This window comes from Xenopus tropicalis, chromosome 6 (genome assembly GCF_000004195.4).
Source record: "Xenopus tropicalis strain Nigerian chromosome 6, UCB_Xtro_10.0, whole genome shotgun sequence".
Lineage (NCBI taxonomy): Eukaryota > Metazoa > Chordata > Amphibia > Anura > Pipidae > Xenopus > Xenopus tropicalis.
The window spans coordinates 123561724-123587026 of NC_030682.2; the positions used below are offsets into that span (position 1 = coordinate 123561724).

The 25303-nt window shown below is 41.3% G+C and overlaps 2 protein-coding genes across 5 annotated transcripts in view; both read right to left on the reverse strand.

Annotated features, from left to right (window-relative positions):
• The window catches only part of mrps28 (mitochondrial ribosomal protein S28), a 50539-nt gene extending 32249 nt beyond the window's left edge, over nucleotides 1–18290 (reverse strand). The window contains 2 exon segments of the mRNA NM_001102816.1: nucleotides 8897–9078; nucleotides 18082–18290. Of these exon segments, the coding sequence (NP_001096286.1) occupies nucleotides 8897–9078; nucleotides 18082–18264 (365 nt within the window). The 5' untranslated portion in view covers nucleotides 18265–18290.
• A 2612-nt stretch (nucleotides 18291–20902) lies between these two features.
• tpd52 (tumor protein D52) overlaps nucleotides 20903–25303 on the reverse strand; it is a 38469-nt gene continuing 34068 nt past the window's right edge. For 3 of the 4 annotated variants that reach the window (XM_031903204.1, XM_012964253.3, XM_031903203.1), the window contains one exon: nucleotides 20903–24815. In XM_031903204.1, the coding sequence (XP_031759064.1) occupies nucleotides 24702–24815 (114 nt within the window). In that variant the 3' untranslated portion in view covers nucleotides 20903–24701. 4 annotated transcript variants of the gene reach the window in all.

The window sequence follows — 25303 nt, forward strand, 5'->3', positions numbered from 1 at the left end:
GCTGAAATAGGCTTCCAATTAACCTTGCGTCATTCACAGCCGATTGGCTTTTATTCATACACTGCAGAGACGCTGCTTACAGACCGACAAATGTATATATACCTTTTGGGCAAGCCCTATTACAGTCCTCACTAAGAACATGTGGGAAAGCATAGAAAGACTCACGCTAAATAAGATGGTTCATGATCGTACCTTCTGACCAACCAGATCCAGTACTTGTACTACTAGTAATTTATTAAAAAGTATGCTTATTAATCTTTTTTAAAATATGGTAGTTCTAAAGGCAAAAAAGATAACCTCTCTATGCATTCCTTATGCAAGTTTTTTTTATTTTTATGTACCTTAAAACAACAGAAAAAAATGTACAAGTACAAGCCCTATCCATTACACTCATGTTAAACAAGGGGATATACTGCAAACCCTGCTGATGTTGTTAAACTCCAGCTTCAGATGCAACAGATTGCCCACTCCTCATTAACAGCCAAGTATGAACATCTGATATATAGATTCAATCAGAATGAAAATCAGGAAAGTACCAAATCCGTAAATCTTGAATAATTCCAAATACCAAACTCTGCACAGAAGATTTGGCCAAATCAGACCCTAATTTGCATATACAAATGTAAAAGAAAAGTCAAAACTTTGTATAATCAAATATTTGCTTTCAATTACCTAGGAATTTAAAGCCATAAGGGTTTGGATTCAAACAGGTTGAACACTAAGGTTTCAGCTGAACCCTAGAAAAAGTGCTTAAATTGTGCCAAATCCCAAACCAAATGGTCAACTTGGTGCAGCCATAAAGCAAACATAGCCATCCTCTTTGCTTTTATTCCCATTATGGCATAAATGAAATTACATTTTTTAATATGCCCCAAGGCTTGTAGTACTTTTGTTTACAGGCAGTTACAAGCACAATGCTTAGGATTCTGTTTTGCCCACGATAAATGGCAAAGTAATAGGAATGTGGCATTTCTTGAGGTAGCTTAGAATTTGATTTGTTTCCTGTTAATAACAGGCATTACCCTAACTACCAGCCTGTTAGCAACCCACACTAGAGCTCTGGTGTAGGCTCAGTCTGATGGTGTTTGCCTACATATAAAAAAGGTTAGCACTGATTTACTCACGTTTTAATTGGCTGTTCAGGATTTATTTTCTTATTTACCGTTTTTTGAGTTTAAAGGAACAGTAACACCAAAAAATGAAAGAGCTTTAAAGTAATAAAAATATAATGCACTGTTGCCCTGCACTGGTAAAACTGGTGTGTTTGCTACAGTAACACTACTATAATTTAATATAATAAGCTGCTGTGTAGCCATGGGGGCAGCCATTCAAGCTGGAAAAAAGGAGAAAAGGCACAGGTTACATAGCAGGTAACAGATAAGCCCTGTGGAATACAATAGTGTTTTATCTGTTATCTGCTATGTGTCTGTGCCTTTTCTCCTTTGAATTGCTGCCTCCATGGCTACATAGCAGCTTATTTATATAAACTATAGTAGACTTTCTGAAGTGAACACACAACTTTTACCAGTGCAGGGCAGCAGCACATTATATTTTAGTTACTTTTATACACTTTCATTTTTTGGTGTTACTGTTCCTTTAAGATGCACCACCTCCAACCCGTTCTTGTACCAAAAGCAGTTGTTACACTGTGGGAACAAGCTGACTTTCAGTGTTCAATGAACAGTTGGGGCTAAATAACCAGTTTGCAATAGCTCTGAAAAACACATTGATTTCAATGAAACCAAATGCCAGAACATCACAGGCCGGCGTGTTCCTTTTTCGGGCCAATGATTTGCATACATTTTAGGGGTTACAGGACAACATAGCTACACTGCTAACCTGCAATGGTCCCTAACTCTGCTCAGATCACTGCTTATATGGATGCGCCTGGGAAAGCGAAACACCTTTCTAGTTATCCCTGATGTGATCTCTCTAAATGCCAACACCAATAAAAGGAACTGTCGGCAGCAGCTCACATGGCAGCTTCTACTGCGCATGAAATAAACCATTTAGCCCATGGCTGCTTCCCTCGCCCTCTCCTCACTAACATTCTCTTGCTCCCAACTTCAACCCTGGGAACATAGCAGGGACAGGCTTAGGTCAATAAGAAACACTGGCCGGCACAATGAGCCTGGCCCCAAACAGCGCTGTTGACAGACACCAGCACAAAGGGAGTGAATAGAGTCCCCCTCAGTTCTCACACAGAGGGAAGAATGAGTCAGTGTACTGGCGCTTTGGTGCTCTGTTTGCACAGTGTATACAGCTTTTGTACTCCGTCACTGTTTCATGCTCACAGGGGGCACGGGAGCCCTGGAAGTGAGGGCGGAAGAATGCCTCCCTCTCTCCCCTGTTCCCGGTGTGACACCCCGCGCCAAAGAGCAGCTTGGCCCCAAAGCTTAAAGTCAGTGTAAAGAGCTTATTGGCAGTCGCCTACACAAACAAAAGCAAAGCCAAATGCAGATCAGCCCCATTGTCATCGTCACCTACACGTCGGCCCTGGCCATCGGAATGTTGTGCTTGCAAGTGAAGAATTAAAGGGTTCCCAGCTCATTACAGACAATGAGGTCCATTTAGAAGAGATGGGAAGTCTATGAAAAGTCATATGCTTAATCCCATGACTCCGACAGATCTGCAGGTGAGAGAGAGGACTGGTGCTGTAGTTCCTGCCCTCAGACATTAGCTAGAGCCCAGCAGGACTCTGATCTAACAAATAAGCAAATGAAATACAATAGCACTTTAACATAAACATGGCCAAACAGCAGGATTGTTTGCAGGGATAACGCCCTTTGGTTTCAGTACAAGACAGTGTGGTAAAGGTTTTACTGCAAAAGTGGCAAGTGGGCCAACATTCGGAATATCCCATTGTGTGTATCCTCACTGACCACTCAGCTTCTGTCATCTGCATAAGCTTATTAATTACTACGATAAAGATGGCAAGAAATAAAGGAATTCTGGTTCACCATCTTTATGCCCTTGAACACAGATATCCCTCAGTTTGCTAACTCGGATATTTCTATTGCCTCCTACATGTGCTAGCATTGCCTTTCTTTAGATTTTGGCAATAGAGCCACTACAGAAGCATGGGGTCAGAAACTGATCTCTGCAGCTGCTATTTGGAACAGGCACCTAGAAAGCAGACAGGCCTTTTGAGTTCCGTGGGAGGGAGACACAGCTGAGCAGTTTGGTATAAGAAAGTAGAAGTGAGGGTTCTATATACAGGTATGGCATCCCTTTTCTGGAAATCAGTTATCTAGAAAGTTCCTAATTACAGAAAGGCCATCTCCCATAAACTCCATTATAGGCAAATAATTCTAATTTTTAAACATGATTTCCTTTTTCTCTGTAGTAATAAAACAGTACCTTGTACTTGATCCCAACTAAGATATAATTACCCCTTATTGGGGGCAGAACAGCCCTATTGGGTTTATTTAATGGTTAAATGATTCCCTTTTCTCTGTAATAATAAAACAGTACCTGTACTTGATCCCAACTAAAGTATAATGAATCCTTATTGGAGGCAAAACAATCCTATTGGGTTTATTCAATATTTAAATTATTTTTATCAGAATTAAGTTATGGAGATCCAAATTACAGAAAGATCCCTTATCTGGAAAACCCCATGTCCCAAGCATTCTGGTAACAGCTACCATACCTGTACGAGTATGGGAAAAAGTACATTAGTAAACACAAGCTTTTAGCAGGTATTTGGCATGAAAACTAAATAGACTGTGTAACATACTCATCCTGTGTCTCAATAACGGTTCTCAACAAAATCCTCTTATCTTACCTGCAGGAGGGCAGCAGGTTGGTTAAAATAGTGCAAATAATACAATTAAAAGTTGTCAGGGGTTTTAGAAGCCCAGCACCAAATTCAGGTTGCAGTGCTATGTGGGGGACAAAATACTTTGACTCTGCAAAAGTATAGAAACTTCTATATAGATACAAACATATGTATAATATATCCCTCTTTAACGCTCATACAATACAAAAGGACCATTGGCCAGGCATGCTTACCCACCTAGACCCTGAGCATGGTCACACAGAATATTACGCAGTTACCAGTATGGTATATGTATTGCCTGTACACCGGTCTGTAAGAGCTTTTAGAACAAGAATAGGTGGTGCTTTTTAATGCAAAATATTTCAGTACAGTAATAATAATACAGCAGAAAGTAACAGGTTCTAGGAATAGGTTTGTGATCACCCCAGAGACCAGACAGCTGCTCTGGGTATGTGCATGATATTATAATTGCGATTATAGGATAAAGAAGGATCAATAGATATCCAGCAGTCTGATAAGTGGGCATGGATAGAGGTGCAGTGCCAGCAGAGGGGCGCACAGCTCAATGCCATAGATACTGTACTTCCTTTAGAACAATTGATTTCCATGTACATTCTAAAGGACCATAACAGATAGATAGTATAGGACTATGGCTACCTACTCAAAATATAATATTAATTCTTCACATGCTTAGTGGGTTAATTCTGCAGCTATACATTGCAATAAGCCTATTCCTGGTAAAATTTAATTGTCCCTGGGGACAGAGAGTTGCCAGCCTTCTCTGTTGTAGTATAGAGAAACCCAAAGGAACATAGATTCTTCCCTTAGCTGATCCATACAGATTATAATTTGCTTTATTCCTTTAAAATGAAGAACCCTGAGTGTTAGGAGGTTGAATCTCAGCAGGAGATCCATCCTTTACAGCTCTGATCAAAGCAGCCCCCCTGCTAACAAGTGAGGCAACTCTGACACGTAGGTAGGTATCCACTCCCACGAACATCCCTTCCAACATCAGCAGTCAGCTGGGAATATGGGATTCTGAGTAGCTGGTTGTCTGAAGTGCTTTTCTCTCCAGGCAAATATCAAGTTAATTGTTAAGTGAGAAACTACTTTTAGAGTGTTGTGCCCTCTGGAGGCTGCACAGAGAATAGCAAGGATAAAAAAAAGTGTCCAGATCCTTTTAAAATCCAAGCATATGCATTTCAGTGGGTGGAATATTAATACTCTTGCAGGGCTCCTTCTCATTGGCAACATTCAGGGACAGTTGATGACAATAACACTGCTGAGCAATCAAGATTTGCCCAGAAGCCACCAAGGAGAGCATTACAGACCAGAGGCATTACAAAAGGTCTGCACTTGCACGAGAATACTCATATTGCATAAAAGGGAATATAAAATTACCTAAAAGGAGAAGTTCATATTCAAATTTACTAACTGTATGATGTACACAGTGGTATTTAAAGGGTCATTGTTTTATGTATGTGGTTTTTGGATGTCTCACAAAGCTAGTGTTGTGGTTGGTTGTAAGCAAAGATAATAAGAATGAGATACAGTGGAATAAACATGTGCCATGGGCAAAAGGGTTAAATGCCAGCTCCAGCGCCACAGGCAACTCCATCAGTGGAAAGTAAAACTCATATTATATATATCTACCCTGTTTTCCCCAAAATAGGACATCCTCCAAAAGTAAGGCACCCCCCCGATTTTTCACCCCCCTCAGAAAATAAGGCACCCCCCGAAAATAAGACACCCACTCAAAAGATGGAATAAATGTGTACTGTATTCTTCTTCATGGAAAAATAAGACATCCCCTGAAAATAAGACCTAGTGCATATTTTGGAGCTTAAAAAAATATAAGACAGTGTCTTATTTTCGGGGAAACACGGTATGAGGCCCTGAACAAGATGCAGTGGGAGAGCTGAGGCAGGGTGACAGACACCGTGGCACCATTGCCATTGTTTGTGTTGGATGGGAGGAGATGGAATTATACAGCACAAGAGACAGTGAAAGACAACTCGTGCCACTTTCTCTGACCTGTAGTCTTTACACAAAGGTGCAGTGAAACTCAGCAGCTAATACCAGATACACAGAGAGACATAGAGCTTGACGACAGAATAGGCCAATCCAGCAAGTCTATTTTCCTATACCACAATAAAGCATCAGAGCTCAGTCTGTGCCCGATTTCATGCCAGACTTGTGATGTGTCTATGCTGCCTTACATCTGAAACCCCTTCTTTGTACAGTGCCTGGGGAGGCGCCATGGCCAAGTCCCTCCACCATTCGCTGATAAATGAAACAAAGAAACCCTTAATAGGTAGGAAGTAGGGCCGCCAAGTGTTTTATGGCACCAAATGGGACCTGGCACATACAAAAGCACCCCTGGGAGACTACCTGTAGTACTTTTGCTCAGGGTTGATAAATTGCTTGAGTACATCTGACTCATAAAGCAAATGATATATACAGTCATATACATGTTTCACTAACTTCTTCATTGGCAGGTCCTCCCAACAAGTGGCTTCTGAATGGCAGGACACTGAATAGGAAGTCTACATTTAAATAATTTAACAATATTCTAGAAAATAGTGACCCTATTAGATAAAAATCCTTACTTTTTTACTTTTTAAATAGCAGGAATATCACCTAACCCAGCGATATCCAAAAACGGAGCACCTAGCTGCAGTATCAAGCTGGACCATGTGATGTTGGACATCCAGGACATAAGCCACAAATGATCACTAACAGATAAAAGAGCATTGGTATGTCGAAGGGGGCACTATTTGGGATCCAAGTGAATGGCTAAAATAAAAAAACAATGTAAAACATGGAACTGGAAAATGCCTATACAGTACTGACGCCTGGGCTTGCAATTAAACTAATGCATTTTACTGCAATAAGGCTACAAGATTATGGTTCCAATACTTTGTATTCCTATCTGAAAGTACCCTAACAAGGCATGGATTCCATAATGCACCAAATACCCAGTGCCCCTACTGATACTGCTGTCTTGGAAATGGATATACCTTTATAAATACATCTGTACTGTCAGGAATAAAAGCTTTTCATACTGCATGTCATGCAATTTACTGGCACACAATTTATTTATACATACTCCCATTGTACAAGTATGTCTTTCCTGGGAGGAATTATTTTCTTTGAAAACACTTTTTTTCTCCTATATACAGTAGGTAACCGGTTCCTAAAGCTGCCACCCTAGGCATGGGTGTTTATATGGTAAATACAGCGCTCACAGGTTTGTCATGCGTGTTAAAACGGTGAAAATAATCTGGCATTTGCAAACACTGAAAATGCTGAATCATTCAACGTGTTGGCAACTAAGGAATACATCAGACGTTAGAGTGCAGGCAACTAAACAGAGTGTCACTGAGTTCTTTCCTCGAGTGTCACTGTGAGCACACGAGATACACAAACAAAGTACACAACTGCCTGACTGCTTGTGTGAGTGAGAAACCTGACAGGGGAGCATGTGAGAGACTGCCGTGGTGCCAGTGAGTTTATATACATCTCTCAGCACCGAGTAGGAAGCCAAGTGATTGTGCAAACAGCACAATGGCTCCAAGCCGGACCCCTATGCCAAAATTCTCTTCTTTTTTTCCAACAGAGCAGTTAACTGTTAAATGTTTTTGCAAAGGAGAGCCTAAAATAAGCTACCCACGCAATAAAGAGAGTCATGTATTAAAGGGGTTGCTCATCTTTAAATTAACCTTTAGCATGACATGGGCATTGCTATTCTATAACAATTTTCATATGTTTTTTTATTTTTTTGTGGTTTTTTTAGTTATTTGTCTTTTTGTTCAGCAGTTCTACAGTTTGGAATTTCAGCAGCTATTTGGTCTTGCTCACCTTAACAACCAGGCAGTGGTTTGAATAAGAGACAGGAATATGAATACGAGAGAGACTTATTAGAAAGATAATAAAAATGTAAGCTCACTGGGCAATAGTTTTTGGCTGCTGGGGTCAGTGACCGCCATTTGAATGCTGGAAAGAGGCAGAAGAGGAAATAATTCAAAACCTAAAAAAATAAATATTGAAGACTATGTGTAAATTTGATAGCAATATGACATTCCATAACATACTACAAGTTAACTAAAGTGTCCATGTGATTAACGTGAACTGATGCCTAGTATATGACACCAGCAGGAGACACTGTACGCCCGTAGCCATTTCTCACCACAGAAACATCTAGATTGGGGTTATTAACTCATTTCAGGAAGACCCTGGTTTAATTCTTTCTTTTTTTTCTAAATTATAATGAAAGGAACAGACCACTATTACAAAACATTCTTTTCAAACAAGCACATGACAATGATTTTTCATTGTTTTCTATTTTTTACAGTTTTTCTAAAGTTTTAGACAGTTTACTTACCCCCAGCGAGCCAGATTATTGGCTTTACAAACTGAGCATGCTTCCCTGGGACAGAGCAACAGTTACATCTGATCTATTAGCCACTGGGACTTTTCTGGTGCTGCTGAGGCATATATTAACAAATGTAACAAATGTTAAGGGCCATGGTCCATGGGTAGATTAGTCACCCCCAGTTAAATCTCAGCTACTGCAGGTGACTAATAAAGTGAATTGTTGGTGGGAAGGCATACGCGTCGCTTGGTTTCCTGAATTTGTGTGAAGTTACCTCCCACAGGAGCTGAGATTACGTGTGGGTGACTTATCCTCTGTGGGCCATTGGAGGGACAACAAAAATGCGACCCAACCTTTAGGCACCTTCTTCCAAACAGTACCCGGCCCAACCTGGGGAGCCATCTTTCCTTAAATACTTATATACGACCCATCCTATCTCTGATGTCACTGGAGGGGGCAGGGCCTATTACATGTAGTGGGCCAATTTTATTGCATCTCTCATGCTGGAGGGCCATATTCAATTAAAATTATTATGTCATACAGTAAAGTCTTTGGCGCATCTAAACAGACCGGGGGCCATAAAAATCCCTTAGAGGGCCACATCCAGCCCGTGGACCTCCAGTTGGACAGCCCTGTACTATACTATTCCCAAAATAAAATGTAAAAAAACAGCAAATAAGGCTGCAAAACAGGCTTTCGGCTTTTCCTCTAATGGCAAGTGTTATGGATGTCTCACTCACTCTCCATCTTGTTCTGGTCTTTTGCAAACGCAGTGAAACTTTCCGCCAAAGTCGACATAAAGATCATCTCCAACGATGTGGAAAATTTTACCAATGGCTATTTTATCCTTGGAAGGACCCATCTGTACCAGCGGGGAGCGGCGCAGCAACGAGGCGAATGATTCTGTGCCTTTAAAGAGCTCCTAGAAGAAGAAATAAAAGTACAGTGTAAGAACCTGATCAGATCATGAAAAGATTCTAAAAGAGAAAAATGTAAGAATCAAGAAAAAGGTAATTATCTGTACTGGGTGAGTTTTGCCCATATTATATTTATATAGTAAATTTGAAACAAAGGAGCCTGCATCTCTCAAGAGCCAGCACTGCATGTAGAAATGAACAGGCAAGTCAGGGGCATGTTTATTGGCAGTGTGATGGCGTGGAACAGCCTGCAATGGTATACTGGGATTGAAGGGTATAAAATGACAGCAAAAAAGAAAAAGCTCACAAGAATTGCTTCCTACATATTATACAATAAAGAATGATTCTTGCTGAAGGCCCCAAGTAACAATTTATTAATTTCGAACGTCGATCTGGGGCATCCCAGCTATATCTCAAATCCGGTAGAAGCAGAAGAACAGGACGGCAGCCACATTAATCCATATTATATCCTCGGTGACACTTATCAGGGCTAGAGATCCCTAAGTGGGGACCTGCTACTTGTCTTATCATAGCAACGTCTCCAGCGGAACGCAGAGCAGCCAGGACAATGAGGACACCATTGCCATGGAGACTGGAGAAGAAGCTCCTCATGCCCTGATATCAGATCGGCTGTCACCGTAGTCCATAAAGCTACCTGCTCCAAAGGGCTCATTAATAACATGAAATGCAGCTCCTATCTAAAGAGCAACCCAGAGCACAGCAACGGAGGGAAAATGTAGCTTTTTAACTCATTCATTGCCACCAGGGTCGAAAAAAGTACTGATGAACCAAACTTTCTTGCATCAGCGTGTATCAGACAGTAGCCAAAGCTTTAGGGGCTAGATGAACTGATTAGAGCAGGTTGCTATGCTAAATAATAAGTGCCTAAAAATGCCTTCCCAAAACTTAAACAGCTTCATGTAAAACACTTTACATACGGTGAAATGGTTTAAGCACATGAGGACAATGGCATTTTCACATGATTATGTGGGTACATTGCATGTGGAGTATGTGAATGGAAATGTATTTCTGGGCACTTTGTCATGGAGACAAATCATTTTATCACTGGATAAGGAGATAAGGAGAAACCATTGCTTATCTGCTTCAAAGTAAACCAGCTACAAGCTACACGCTGATGCAGAGCAGTGATTTTCCTTTCAGGTGTAATGTCTATGGCACCTTCTATTTGTGAGCACCACACTGCACTATACAGGCAAAAGCCCAAAACTGGCTGTCACTGCTTTCCATAGCAAAGCATAGGAAACACAGAAAAAGAAAAGGGCGCAGAAAAAATAGCAGCCATATGTTTATCTCATACTAATAATGCATAATCTCAATCAATACAATATTAAGTGTCTTAAGTCTGGGCAAGGGAAATGGTTACGAGCTCATGTCATTATTACCAACACATAAGAAATGGAATTTGTTGGGTAGTGTAGCACCCTACATAGGTACATCTTTTACAAATATTTGTAATTACAGGGCTGTAATACAGCAAATCCGCTGGCCTCAGTTCCCTCCTGTGTCTGCACGCAGTGTTGGCCTTGGTGAAAACAAGGAGCAGATTTTAGCTAAGATTTGCCTGAGTATACATATTCACATTAAAATCCACTCGATGTCTGCATATAAACACAGGCCGAGAATCAGCCTAAATGGATACACACTGCACAGCTACATAGATACCTGGGCATCAATGCTTTTCATGTACTCCTTCACCGTGCAGCTGAAAATTTTCATAATAGCCTGAAAAAGTCTCTTCTTTGTTTTATAAACACATGAGTAAATCTGATGTTTCTAGTTCTTACATCCTCTTCTATTCTGACAGGCCGATCCTTTGTTCTTGATAGTTGAACCGAGGCAGCCTGCCATTTTTATGTCGTCACCATCAACTCTTACTCTATTCGACTATAGTCTCATCTTCCCTTTAAAAGGGTTTCCATATCTTCCTAATTGTGTATTAGTGTATTGTCATCAATATATTGAATAATGTTAATGTTTCGTTCAACAACCTTGAATACTTGATTATCACCCTCCAGTCTTACATCTCATTATATATTGAACTGAAGAAGCTGCTCGGATGAGTAGTGAAACATCTTAAATGATTACTTAGCAAGTCCAGTTGATTTAGATTTATTTATACTAGATATCTCTAAATATATGTTCAATGTACAGGTTAAATAAGTATGGTGACAGCATGCAGTCTTGTTTAACTCCTCTGCTAATCTGGAGCCAGTCTGTTTCTCCATCTTCTATTCTGGCTGTGTCATCTTGTCTAGTGTAAAGGCTCCTCTCGAAAGTAATGAGATGCTCACATTTACCCATTTTATGAGTTTTGCATGACTGACACAATCAAAGGCATTGCTGCAGCCAATGAACCATATACTGACACTCGTCTTGTATTCAAGTTCGTCTAATGCAATTCGTTTCAACATGTCAACAGGTTGGAGTTGTCGGTGAAAGGGTGAAAGTTCTAAAAAGCTTTAAAGGGGTAATTTACCTTTAAGTAAACTTTTAGTATGTTTAGTATTCTAAGCAACTTTTCAGCTGGTCTTTATTATTTATAGTTTTTGAATGATTAGCCTTCCGCTTTTGGCACTACAATTTTCACATGGCAGTCGCTTACCCCAACAGTCTAAAAAACTATTGCACTGTGAGGCTACAATTTTATTCTTACTTTTTATTACTTGCTTTTCTGTTCAGGTCCTCTCTTATTCATACCCCAGTCTCTCATTCTAACCACTGGCTGGTTGCTAAGGTTATTTGAGCCCTAGCAACCAGATAACTGCTGAAACTGAAGAGTTCCTGAACAAAAAGTGAAAATTCAAAAAACACAAATACAAAAATTAAGACCAATTGCAAACTGTCTTAGAATATTACTCTCTACATCATACTAAAGGAGGAGAATCTTACAGCCGTGGCTTCATATGTTGCATAGTGTTATCAGACCCTTACAATTAACAGTTTTCCAAGAGTAAATCGAATCCCCTGAGACCAGCCAGACACTCCTAGCTAAACACAAGTATGAAGCCAATTTATAGGGACCCTCTTATGTGACTTGCAATAATATAACCCCATCTACAAAAAGGTTTTTTTTCTTTTTCAGGTCTAATTTCACAGTAATAGTTTTTAGCTGCTGGCACTAATTCCTAATACAACGGCCAAAAGTGTCTTCTTCATGAAGCATGACAGCAAATAATAGAGCTGGCTCCAGAGAGCTGAACATAAAGGCACTTTCCAGACACTTTTCCTGAAACATGTCACAATGTTTATATTGCTAATTTCCCTTTTCTGCTCTGCAGAATAATATTTATGCTTTATGGATATAATACCAAAATAATATTACTTGCAAAGCAATAGGGATTAGAAAAGTACACAGCTTTATTGGAGACACGTTAGCATGTGCAATTCATGGTGTCACAGATCATGGATAAAAGGGAAACATAATTGTGAGCTTAAAGGGGAAGATTTCCCCCTGGTGGTTGAAGCCTCAACAAAATAAACATGATCCAAAGTCACCAATTATACTTAAGGGGACCATACACAGGCATAATAAAGCTCTCTTCAGATTGATTTGGTAGCTTATCTGACCATGTGCGGTTCCCTCCAATGGGCCAACTTGACCGATTTCTGGCTAAAAATGAGCTCATTGATGCAGCCCTCAGCCTGGCCTGTATGTCTCTTGTTGTGATCTAATCCTTTTACCCTTGGGCCGATCGATCAGATCAGCCCATAACTGCCCACTTTAGGCAGACATATGAGGGAAAGATCTGCTTGCTTGATAGCGCATGTTATTCAGAATTACAGATCTATTTAACATTACACATACTGTGATCAGAACTTAAACTCCTAGTGCTTATGGTGAAATTGGCATCAGAGCCCTATGAGATGTCTGCATTTACACTGAACTGATAGCTGAACCAAGGGACTGCTCAGCAAGGGGCCACAGGGGAAGGATCATCAGGAAATCTCTATCATGTTCCCCTATTTATAAAATGTACTGTCTTGCCTTGAATAATACCCTACAATAGCTTCCCTTCTTTCTCCTTCCAGCGTAAATCCTGCTGGCACTGTCTTTTCACACCTCTATCACTGATAATGTGGAGCTCTTAACTTTGCTGTACTTCCATGTTGCCAGTACCCTAGCTGGCTCCTGCTTGGCCGGACCTGCTGGAACCATTTAGTGACCCAATGGCTTTATTTTTCCTCTAAATGCAATGTGGATTCTTGCCACCTTCTCCAACATTTGACATGAATAACAGACTCAAACTCTGCCGTCTGCCCTGACCTCTGCTTTCTGAACCCTGCAGTTGCCCTATGCTGTTTTAGTGTCACCACATAAAGCCAAAAGGGCCTTGGCTCCAATAATTGAAAACTTTTTAAGAGCATGCACACAGGGAACCAGGACACGACAGGCAAGCCGGCACACCAAAAGCAACATGGCCAGCATGACAGCTGCCAGCCCTATTGCGCTGGGATGGAGTTCATAAATGGTGATTTAGAAAGGCCCCTTGAGGAGAAAAGCACTTTATAAATAAATTTCTCTTCTTACCATTAGGGTTGGCAATCTGACTTGGCCAGAAAACTAAGTTATAGCAAGCAATTTCTAGGAAACACCATTGACATAAAGAGGAGGGGGATTGCTTTAATTACTGGTTACATTGGACTGAACTTCTATATGCAACAACTGCTTCCGGCATTTACAGACTGATTGCATGGTATGAGCGAACACATGCAAATACAAATGAGTAAGGAGGCAAAAAACTAAAAAGCAAATACCTCCCCTATTTGTTTAGAAGCATTATGTACTAAGAGCTCAGGGTGCACATTTAATAATAATAAGAAAAAGACTATTTCTACAATTGACATGTTTTGCGGTATGATTTAGCAACTCAAAATTATGTGCAGCCTTAGCTACATCATAATATTTAACTATACACAAAGAATCTCAATTGTTTCCATGTGGCTCCCCCGTGTGGTTCAAATAGAGAATCATCTAATAATGTGACATAAGGGTACATGTATGTATGTATGTATGTATGTATAGCTTTATTTAGAAAGTGCTACTAATGTACGCACCGCGGTACAGTAGAACAATAAGTTAATACAGCACCTACGGGTGGGCAATAAGTTAATACAGCACCACGGGGGAGCGATAACGGGAGAATCCAGACTAAACTGGGGCCAAACGATCGAATTATAACGACGGGTATAGGAAAAGTCGGTCCAGAGACCGCATCAATGAGCCAATGCGGTCCCCGATCCAACTAGATTTTTTAACCTGCCGGATCGAGATTTGCCTGATTTCAGGCCAGATATTGGTCGGGCAGGCCCGTCGGTAGTGCCCATACTCGGGCCGATTAGCTGCTGAATCAGTCTAAGGGGGACCTTAAGTTGTGTTGTTCTGATTTATTACAGGGGTGCTGCTGGAGAGATTGGCGCAGATCTTTTGTAGGAATATCAGGGGTGATCTGCTACAGTAACATGTTGCTCACCAACCCCTTGGATGTTGCTCTCAGTGCCACCAAACCAGGTAGTTATTTTTGAATTCCTGACTTGGTGGTAGTGCTGGGCGGTATGACCAAAAATTTATATCACGGAATTTTTCAAAATTATATCGGTATCACGGTATTTGACGGTATTTTTTTTTCCCCATGCATGATTAGGTGACCCCCCCAAACACCCCCCCATCCGCACGCACCCCCCCACCCCACCCACCCCAAACACCCCCCCATCCGCACGCACCCCCCACCCCACCCCACCCCAAACACCCCCCCATCCGCACGCACCCCCCCACCCCCCCATCCGCACGCACCCCCCCACCCCAAACACCCCCCCATCCGCACGCACCCCCCCACCCCAAACACCCCCCCATCCGCACACACCCCCCCCCACCCCAAACACCCCCCCATCCGCACACACACCCCCCACCCCACCCCAAACACCCCCCCATCCGCACACACACCCCCCACCCCACCCCAAACACCCCCCCATCCGCACACACACCCCCCACCCCACCCCAAACACCCCCCCATCCGCACACACACCCCCACCCCACCCCACCCCAAACACCCCCCCATCGGCACACACCCCAAACACCCCACCCCCACACCCCCCCATCCCCTTCACATAAATATAACCCCCCACCCCATCCCACCCCCCCCCAAACACAACCCCATCCCCTTCACATAAGTATAACCCACCCACCCCCACCCCCACCCCAAACACCCCCCCCATCCCCTTCACATAAAATATAATTACTTGCCAGGCACCCCCCGACAGCTCACATTGGTATCCAACTCTGAATGCGTCCTAGCGATGGCGCTTTTGTAGAGTGTGCGCGCTGACGTCACGCGCGCACCCGGAAGTATTCACGCACACCGGTATGGGGGTATGTAGAAAATTCATATCGGTTTCAAAAAAAAAACCGGTGATCGGTTTTTACCGGTATACCGCCCAGCACTACTTGGTGGCAAATTTTGGTAGAATACAAACAAGATTTACTACCAAATAAAGCCCCCTGTAAGCTGATAGTGTGCATAGAGGCTGCCTAATAGCCAATCACAGCCCTTATTTGGCTCCTCCATGAACTTTTATGGTGCTTGTGTTGCTCTTCAAGTCTTTTTATATTTGGCTGTGGCTCATGAGTAAGAAAGGTTGGGGACCCCTGCTCTATGTTGTACACTAGTATACAGATTCTGAGGCTAGCACACAGAACAAATTGTGGTAGGCACAGTGATCCATTGTTTGTTTGTTGTTTACTTTTAGTTCAAACCCCCGTTGGAGGGCCAACATTTTGTCAATTCAACCCATTTAACCTTAGTTACAAAAATATCTAGGACAAAAAAATAATTGTTCACCCAAGGTATAAGTCTAATTCACGTTCCATCCAAGTCTTAACAATTGGATAGAAGAAAAAAGAAAAAAGTAATTCTTCCAAAATATTTCCTATCTGGCTGCTCTGGGAACCCCCTAGTGGGTCTGATATCTACTAAATTAGAGAGTTTCCTCAGAGCTCCTTTGTTCTATCACAGGGGTCCTGTGAAAATAGGCAGTGCTGACCTAAGTAAGGAAGTTACTGGTTAAAAGTAATGGTGGCCATACCCGTGACAGTAGCGATCTCTCCTGCGCCCACTGGTTGTAGTAAAGATCGTTCATCCACTCCATTAACAAAGAGCTGAATCATTAGATATGCAAAAGAAAAAATAGAATTCTACCTCTATCAATTCAGCATTAACATACAGCTGATGTTCAGGCCCATCAAAATTTTCAGAACGATATCGGTTGCCTCATCAACCCACCATACACGCACTGAATATAATATAAAAAGCTTGTTTTGTAAGATAATATCAGTGCGTGTATGGCCACCCTAAAGCATGCTGGAAGAGAATCTGTATAACATTAAGTGGATAACATAATACATGGTCTAGTAACCCACAGTTACCAACAAGCAGATATTATTTACCAGAGAGCTGTTTGAAAACAAGGATCTAATGGATACCTCTGTTTGTGCTGTACTCACCTATTGGTAGGGTTCTGAGAAAAATTACCGGCCTTCCTATATTTTTAGCTTTTCTCCCTATTAATAACATTGGCATAAGGCATCATTTTTTACCGGCCAGGCCACTAAAATAAGAGCCAGGTGGCAACTCTAACTATTGGGAATGTCAGTTTTGCTATGGAATAGTATAACAGTGTTATGTCTGACAGATCAAAAAATTTGATTTTATTCATGTAGTAGTGTAAGTGATCCCTGCAAAAAAAAAAGCCAAATCATTCCAAACCAGTGGCTTAACTATTGGGGGGGGGGGGGGGGTCAGTGGGTGCAACTGTACTCTGGGCCTGATAGTGGCAGCTAATTATTAGGGGCCAGGGGGCTGCTAATTTCTCCCCTATGCCTGTGGGTGTCTAGTTCAGATTCTGTTCCAACCTTACCCTTTATCTTAAAGGAAACATATCCTATAAAAATTAAGAATGTACCAGTAAATTATTTTCCTGTAGCTACAGAAGGATTGTGTTATTAAAAGTTGTGTTTCGGTCTGATTTATTGAGAAATTCCCCCAAAACCCTACTAGTCCCGCCCATCCATTCCTCTTCCTGCTGGCTGAATTCTCTGGATGTGCAGGGGAGCCGGTGGCTTTTCAGCAGCTAGGCTGACCTGATAGGGAACTGAAACCTGTATTTGCTTGTGTGAGTGCAGGGCTGTGATTGGCTATCCCCCTCCTACTGTGCTTCTGGCTGGGACCATTAGGACACGCCCACCCTTCATTTCAAACAGGGACAGAGAACTGAGAGAATCTATAGGGAGCTCCAATAAAGGGGCCATTTTTACAGATTAATTTTTTAGCACAAAGTAAAATCAGCACCTTATATTATTCATAATTGCCTACAAAATTAGGGGTTTTTCCTATTTATCCAATATGTTTCCTTTAAGGAAATGCACCAATATAATCATGCAAAACCTAGTTTTGTACAATTTTCAGGCCATGTGTGGGGTCCAAATTATCAGTCAATAGTTTTTGTACCATGGTGATCAGTTGTTTAGTCAATTGGACAGGTTAGAAAATTTTGGTTGGATAACGATAAAATCTGCTCATGTATTGTGCATTGTACAATATCCTTGGGGGACCTACAATGGAAGTCATTTTTATACGATTGGTGCCTGCCAATTATTTCATGTTCAGAACATCCTCTGATTTGTTATTTTTAGGGCTTTATCCTACAATTTCAGTCTGAATGTTAGTTTTAGATTGTTGCATTTAAATGTAAGACCGCTATCCAAAGGTTTGTGGGAACGTGTATGGTCAGCTTTACAGTCTGTCATGCAAACTGCTGTCCAGTTGCTATGAATGGTTTCCCTGGAAACCAGACAGTAGTTCAGTTGGCAAACATTGGAGCCGAGGACACACACCTGCATGCATTCAGAAGTTCAGAAAATCAACCTTATACTTATCCAGCCCTCTTGTCAAATATTCCTCCGCCTCCTACCCTAGTCCATCACCTCCACTCACCTTGCCCCCGGTCTCTGCTGTTTGCACATTGGCTGGTTTCCCTTCCGCCCTATTATCGGCAGCAGTTAAGCCGTGGCCATGCTCCTCGGACACCACTGTTGTAATAGCCCGAGGAAAACCCCGAAACGACGCCCGCAACATACATATCCACTTGTAAGCATGTCTCCTACAGGGCGCCGCCATGTCTTCTGCGTTCCACTACAGACCACCTGACTGCGTATCATAGAGACCGCCTGACCTCTGCGTACCATAGAGACGTGATAGCGCTGTCGGCGAGTGTGTATAGAGCGCCCTCTGCTGCTGTAGCTATTCAGCTGCGTTACATTTTTTTTGTTTATTGATGTGTACATGCTGTATGAGTAACCCATTCCTTTTGGTATTACTACAGACGCGAAATAAACTATCAGTGTAAAAAATGTATATGGAAAAAATATGTATATGTCTTCAGAGTTACACGGTAATGAGTAATTTGAAAGTTTTTTTAACCCAAAAACATCAGTTATGTGTTTGCAAGCCTACACCCCTATTATTGTACCTACTTAATAACTATTTTTACTTTGGTTTGGAAAATAAGACTGATGCTATCGCCTCAGCATTTGAGGACACAGTGACCCCAGAAATAGATCATACAATGGCCCCAGCATTTCATGACAAGTTGGGCCACTCAGAGTTTGTACACTATACTAGGCAGTACGTATGCTTTAATACTGTATCTCTTCTTTTTGTGAACAGCGTATATAAATTGGCTATGAGTTTCAAGATGGTTTACTTATGGCCATAGAATTGTTTTGGTGACAGGGAATCCAAATGTTTAATAGGTCACATGACTTTCAGATTTGGCTTAGCTGAGCACTTCAAAACGTTGCAGAGAATCTGCGCTAATGTCAGACGAGGCGTCTGGTGTATATGCCCTACGCCTCCTACCTGTGCCTGCACCCGAATGAATGAGATAGGCTCGGGTGCAGGCACATGTGGCCGATATACGCATAAAAACACGAGAGAATGCAAAGTCTTGACTTTTTATGCGTATTTCGGCCACATATGCCTGCACCCGAGCGTATTCATTTAGGTGCAGGCAGAGGTAGGAGGCAAAACGCTATTTTCAGCAAGCTCTTTTCCGCTTGCCGTAAATATACACCAGACGCCATGTCTGACATTAGCCTAATACGCTGCTGGCTGAAAATCAGCCCTGTGTGGCATTACATTAAGGCTTGTACAGAGGTACGTTTAGACCTGCAGTGCAGTTCTCCTGCATTCCACCACAGGGGAGCGAAGGACAAAATGCAATCCATTCTTTCTTACAGGGCTGTACTGACACATGTAAGTGCTAAATGCACCACATTATGTTGCGTTCCACCTGCATTCGGTGCTTACATGCATCTGTGTCAGTATAGCCCTGTACGAAAGAATGAATTGCATTTTGTCCTTCGCTCCCCTGTGGTGAAACGCAGGAGAACTGCACCGTAGGGGAGCGCAGGTCCAAACACCCGTTTGATGAGCGCTAAGAGATATTGTAGGATGGTGTTGAATCAACAGAACCCATTATTTTTTAGCTGTTCCCCCATTCTCTCTGACAAAATGAATATGTATATCTGTAATGTAATAATATAAAAGTGCATATGTAATAAAATAAAGTACAGTAGAACCCTATTTTACGTTTTCCAGGGATGCAGAAAAATGGTGTAAAATCTGTGAAAATATAAATTTCAGTAAATGCATAATGCATTTTATATGGGTGGGACCTCAAAAAACTGTAAAATAAGGGAAAACTTAAAATCAGGGTATGTAATAAAAATAGCCTGATTGTTAATTATGATTTTAGCCTGTAGGTGGCACTGTTTGCAAAGCTTTAGAAAAAGTGAGTGAGTTTTGTCTTAATACGAAGGTATGGCTTTAAATGTTGCACATTGTCCTTCTGCATAATAAAGGCACTTGTATATTAACTAAAAAGGGAGAGCTGACCAGTTTTGTGGATGTAACTGTATGGGTCAGTGAGAATATGGGCTCTAAGATTAGCACACCAGAGTAAGAAACTGGTGAAACCAGTCTGCTCCTGTGCATCTTATGTATGTATTGTGTGAGCAAACTATAATTAGCCCTCATCTCCCCAGTGTGTGTGTGGAACATATGTATTCCCCACCAGGTCTTTCTCCAGAGCTGTGCATATGGATCTGTCTCCTTATTCATTTTGTGCATTAATGTTCAGCAGGGCATACTTATCATGCTATACATCGGAATCGGTGGTTTAAGTATAGATGGAGCAGACTCAGGGGGGTAGGACCTTGTAAGGTCTTGCAATCTTCATCAAAGGTAATTATTCAAGCTGCATCAAGAGAAGAATTGCAGAGAAATCTTATTTTATTGCCACTGCAAATAAGGCTGAGAAAGGGAGCAAATGCCACACTCCCTATTCATGGTGGAATCTGCCACATCTCACCCCCAACAGCCTATATAAAGGATCAGCATGGTTTTGTATGCCAAGAATTCCCCTGTTATGAATCAGCACATGACTCAGGATATTCACCCATGTAGGAGATGTTCTGGGCCACTAAGGCAATAAATACTGTCTTTCCTATATTTTTTATTTACCTTCCCTATTAATAACATTGGCTTGGAGTATTACTTCTACTGGCCAGGCCATTAAAATACCAGCCAGATGGCAACCCTAATCCAAATGCATTCAGAAACACAACCACAGACTAGATGTATGGGAAAGAGCCATGTATGTACAAACTCGTCATGGTAAAGCGTTGTTACAGTGATGTACTTATTGTGCGTAATAGAATGGATTCTTTTCTGCTTTCAAAGACAGAGAACAGCCTTTGAACTACAGGATTTTATTCAGAGATCACATGCAAAATGGCACAATAAGAAAAATACCCTCAAAAGGAAGCAGTTTAACATAGAGCGAGAAACCAAGCTCAGTGAAATAAAGGCAAAACAAGTATATTTTCTTACAAACCCTTTCCTTAAGACCCGGCTCCAATACAAAATCATAGTCAAACATGGTGTATACTGTACAAATGCAGAGACAGAGAGTGATACGACATATCCAGCTGCAAAGCACAAAATACTTTGTCATTAGAATTATTAGCAACAGGCAAAAGACCAGGCAGGAACCAAAAAATGGCTGCTGTGCAGGAGCCTGATTTTTATACTTAATTTGATGTTTTAGTTGTAATAATCATTTGCCCAGTGGGTAATACTTAAAGACAAAATTTGAAGCACTTGGTGAAACAATTTGCCCCCCAGGTTCTGATTCTGGAGAAAGGAATCACAAAGCTACAGAGTGTGAGAAAGTCTTTGCTTCTCCAGATGAAACATGTCCATTCATGCGCATGGCCATCCTGCATTCATAATGGACACATACCCAGCATATAACCATGTCCGACTGTACAGTGCTATTCTGAGCATTACATTATTAGATACCATAACAGTAGCAGTTATTTAGAACTGAGCAGAGAAGCATCCTGAGACTCTTCCTGCATCAGTACAATTATTTGGAATTAAAGCCACATTCTACATCCTGACCCTAAGGGGTGGACCCTCTGGACTTCTTCCGGGCTACATAACTGAGTAGCACTGCTTACACAGTGGGCCAAGGAAATGAATATTAAAAGGGACATGCCCCCATTCACTTAACTGTAGAATTGCTCAGAAAACTAATCTGCCCACTCTGGCAGTTTCTATTATATTTTTCTTTTCAGTTTTGGAATATTAGCATTTCCTAACAGGAGTTCCAACTGCTTTTCTTTCCCAGTATATGGAAAATATAAATGGACAGGAAATGAAAATCCACATTTTACTTCCTGTTCCCAAAAAAGCAAAGTCAAACAAACCAGCAGCCACCGAGAATCCTTTGTATAAATAAACCCCATATCTTCCCCCAGCTACAGCCTATTATCTCTTTAGATAATGAGCAGCTCATTGTATAGAGGCTTCTTGGTGGCTGCTGATTTGTTCACTTTGCTCTTTGGAACCAGGAAGTAGAATTTGGCTTTGGTTTTTATTTACAAATATTGCTCTGCTTGTTTTTATTCAAAGAATAGGCAAACAAAAATGTTCATCTCAAGCCCTATTCATTGCCCACTGTTGAAAAGGGGGGGTATACTGTCCTTTTAAATTCTCTATATACTCAGAGAGAATAGCAGCAGGCACTCCTGTTAGAACTGCTAATATGAAACTGAAAAGAAGTGGCTAGATGAGTATTTTAAGCAGTTTGACATTAGATTAAGTGAATGGGTGCATGTCCCTTTTAATATCCATTTCCTTGGCCCACTATGTGGGCAGTGCTACTGAGCTATGTTGCGCCACAGAAACTCTAAAATGAATTGAGATGCCAACATGTGGCCATAGTACTGGCTACACTGGATTAAAGCTAGTTCCATGAACTCCAGTTATAATCCACCAACGCCCCCATTGCTGATTTTACAATGAGACTTCGGCTCAATACACATCCAGCCCGTATGTTTCCCTGCAGAACAGGCTGAGACTAGGAACATTTCATTTTTGACACCAAACAATGAAAAGCCATTAAATTAATCTCTTGGCATTGACCTATTTTCTTCTTTTCCCATATTGCCATTCACCAGGAGCATAAGCAGATTAGACTGGGAGATAAGCCTTTTTACATCTGCTTATTCACTTAGAAAACGATGTTTGTGGATAGTCAGTAAATATACAGATTTATTTATAGGATATAGGAAATGCATATACTTCGGAACTGCCATCATTTTTATTTTCAGCAGTGAGCTGGCTGACCAATAGACAACATAGTTGGGGGCTGGGATCTCTTAAAGGGGTTGTTTACCTTTGAATTAACTATTAGTATGATATAGACTAATTCTAAGACAAACTGCGATTGGTTTAATTTTTTTATTTTTTTTTGTGGTTTTTCAGTTATTTGACTTTTTGATTAGAAGCAACCCAGTAAGGAATTTCAGCAGCTATCTGGTTTTTAGAATCTTGTTTACCTCAGCAACCAGGCAGTGGTTTAAATGAGAGACTGTAATATGAATAAAAGAGGGACCGAATAGAAAGAGAAGTATTAAAAAGAATTGTAAGCTCACAGAGCAATAGTTTTCTGGCTGCCGGGGTCAGTGACCCCCATTTAAAAGCTGAAAAGATATAGAAGTGGAAGACAAATAATGTAAAACTATAAAAAAAAAAAAAAATAATGAAGGATAATTGCAAAATTGCTAGAAATAATTGTTCTATAACACACTAAAAGTTAACAAAGATAAACAACCCCTTTAAAATGATGTGTGAATACAAAAATGTCTATAGAGTCAGTGGGCAGTAGGGACCTGTGACCAGCTCCTTATGGACAGCCGTCCTCTGTATGAGAATTAAACGTATACTGTTTGTTTAAAATAGACACCAGGGTAATGTTCAACAGGGATCATGGGACAAGGTGAAAAGAAGGAGAAAAAAAATGGATAGTGGGACATGTAACTTGCTTTAATGCAGCCATGGACAAGCTGACATGTCAGTTACCCTACTTGACAGCCTATAGGCAACACAAATGGATATTGTTTAATCTGTCCATATATGCAGATGGAAAATGGCACCGTTCCATTATACTGGGCCACATCAGAGTGGAAGTGACATAAAACATTGGCTCTTCTCAGTACTACACCTCTCTATGTGCCATTGACATGCCTAGAAGTTGCTTCATAAGGGGAAAATTTTTAGTTTAACCCAAAAAAGCTATCCAATAGGAATGCAGGATTGTCTGCTGACAATGCAAGGTGCAACAGATGCTCAGATGGTCCAACAGTAAGGTCAAAAATATGCACCGTCACACTGTGTTTTCACTACTGTGGGAAAATGCACAATAATGGCACCCTGCCATTGAATATAATTGCAACCAGCAGTTACTGTACACACAAGACTGATATTGGCACAAACATGGATACTTAGTGTCAGACGGAGCATTTTGCTGCCCTTGTGGTCTTTAGCTCGTGGGTAGACAGCAAAATGTCTGAAAATACCCTTGCAAAGTTAGTTAAATATGCACCCAAGGGTCAGAGCAACTTTGCTGAAACATTTTGCCACATTCCCATGAGCTATAAATCACATGGAAGGCAAATGCTCCACCTATTACCCTTGGGGTGAAAACGTGTTCTCAAGAGCAGCGCACGTGTCTGTTCAAGCTAACAGCAACCAGCTGAAGAACTGTAAGCTATGAAAAATGTGAGATGAGATTTAGCGCACAAATTTATTTGCTTTCATTAGTGTCCACAGAGTAAATTGCGTCTCCAGTGTAAGAAAACTCTTGGCAGTTACAAGAAATAACGTAGAGGAAGCATAAAAGTCCCTTTTCGAACAATAAAAAGTATGACAACATATGACCTTTAACTCTTTTAGCGCTGAGCGGGTTAACCACTAAAAGAAATGAAGAGTCGTTAAACCAACAACCCTCCAGCTGTTAACGAACTACCACTCCCAGCATGCTCAGATGTTGAGCATCCTGGACGTTGTACTGAAACCAAATGGGGGGGGGGAAAGGCTGAACATCCACATAGAAGATGAAACAGGTAATTGGGAAAGATCTGTTGGAAAACTCAGATGCCAGAAATGTGTTTTATGGTTTTCTTGCAGCATTTTGGCTTCAGCTTTTATTGGGTCTCCAGATCCTTCTCTGTCAGGGGCTCTGTGGCACTGGCATTGGCTGCGGAGTTTAAGACTTCTTCAAAATCTCCCGTGGATTGTCTGTTTCCACCAACTTTTGACTGAGAAATAAAAAAACATAAGACAATGAGCAAAACGGAGGATAAAGTACTGACATTCATTAGCACTAGCACTGACGTCTCATTAAAGGGGCACTAAAGTTCAAATCCAAAAGGCATTTAAAGCATATAGCACAGTGCTTGTCAAGCTTTCTCAGTTTTTTCAGCCCCTCTATATTGATATCAGTCATTCAGCCAGAATTTCAAGAATATCTGGGACGGCAAAACATATTTATCTTGAAACTCTCTTTAACTGACCTTCAAGCTGGGCTTTTAGGTGCATCTTGGAAAGCAATTAGCTATTCTCCCCAGTTCTCACCATGACTAGGTTGAGCCCCTCCTGAAACTGCCTCCAAGCACCCCCAGAAGGCCAACTCCAAAGTTTGGAAACTACTGATTTAACACTTGGGATTCCATCTGATGTGGCCTTAATACTGACTTGGCAGTAAAGCTGGGCACCATTGGCAACCAGATCATTCAATACACAAAGA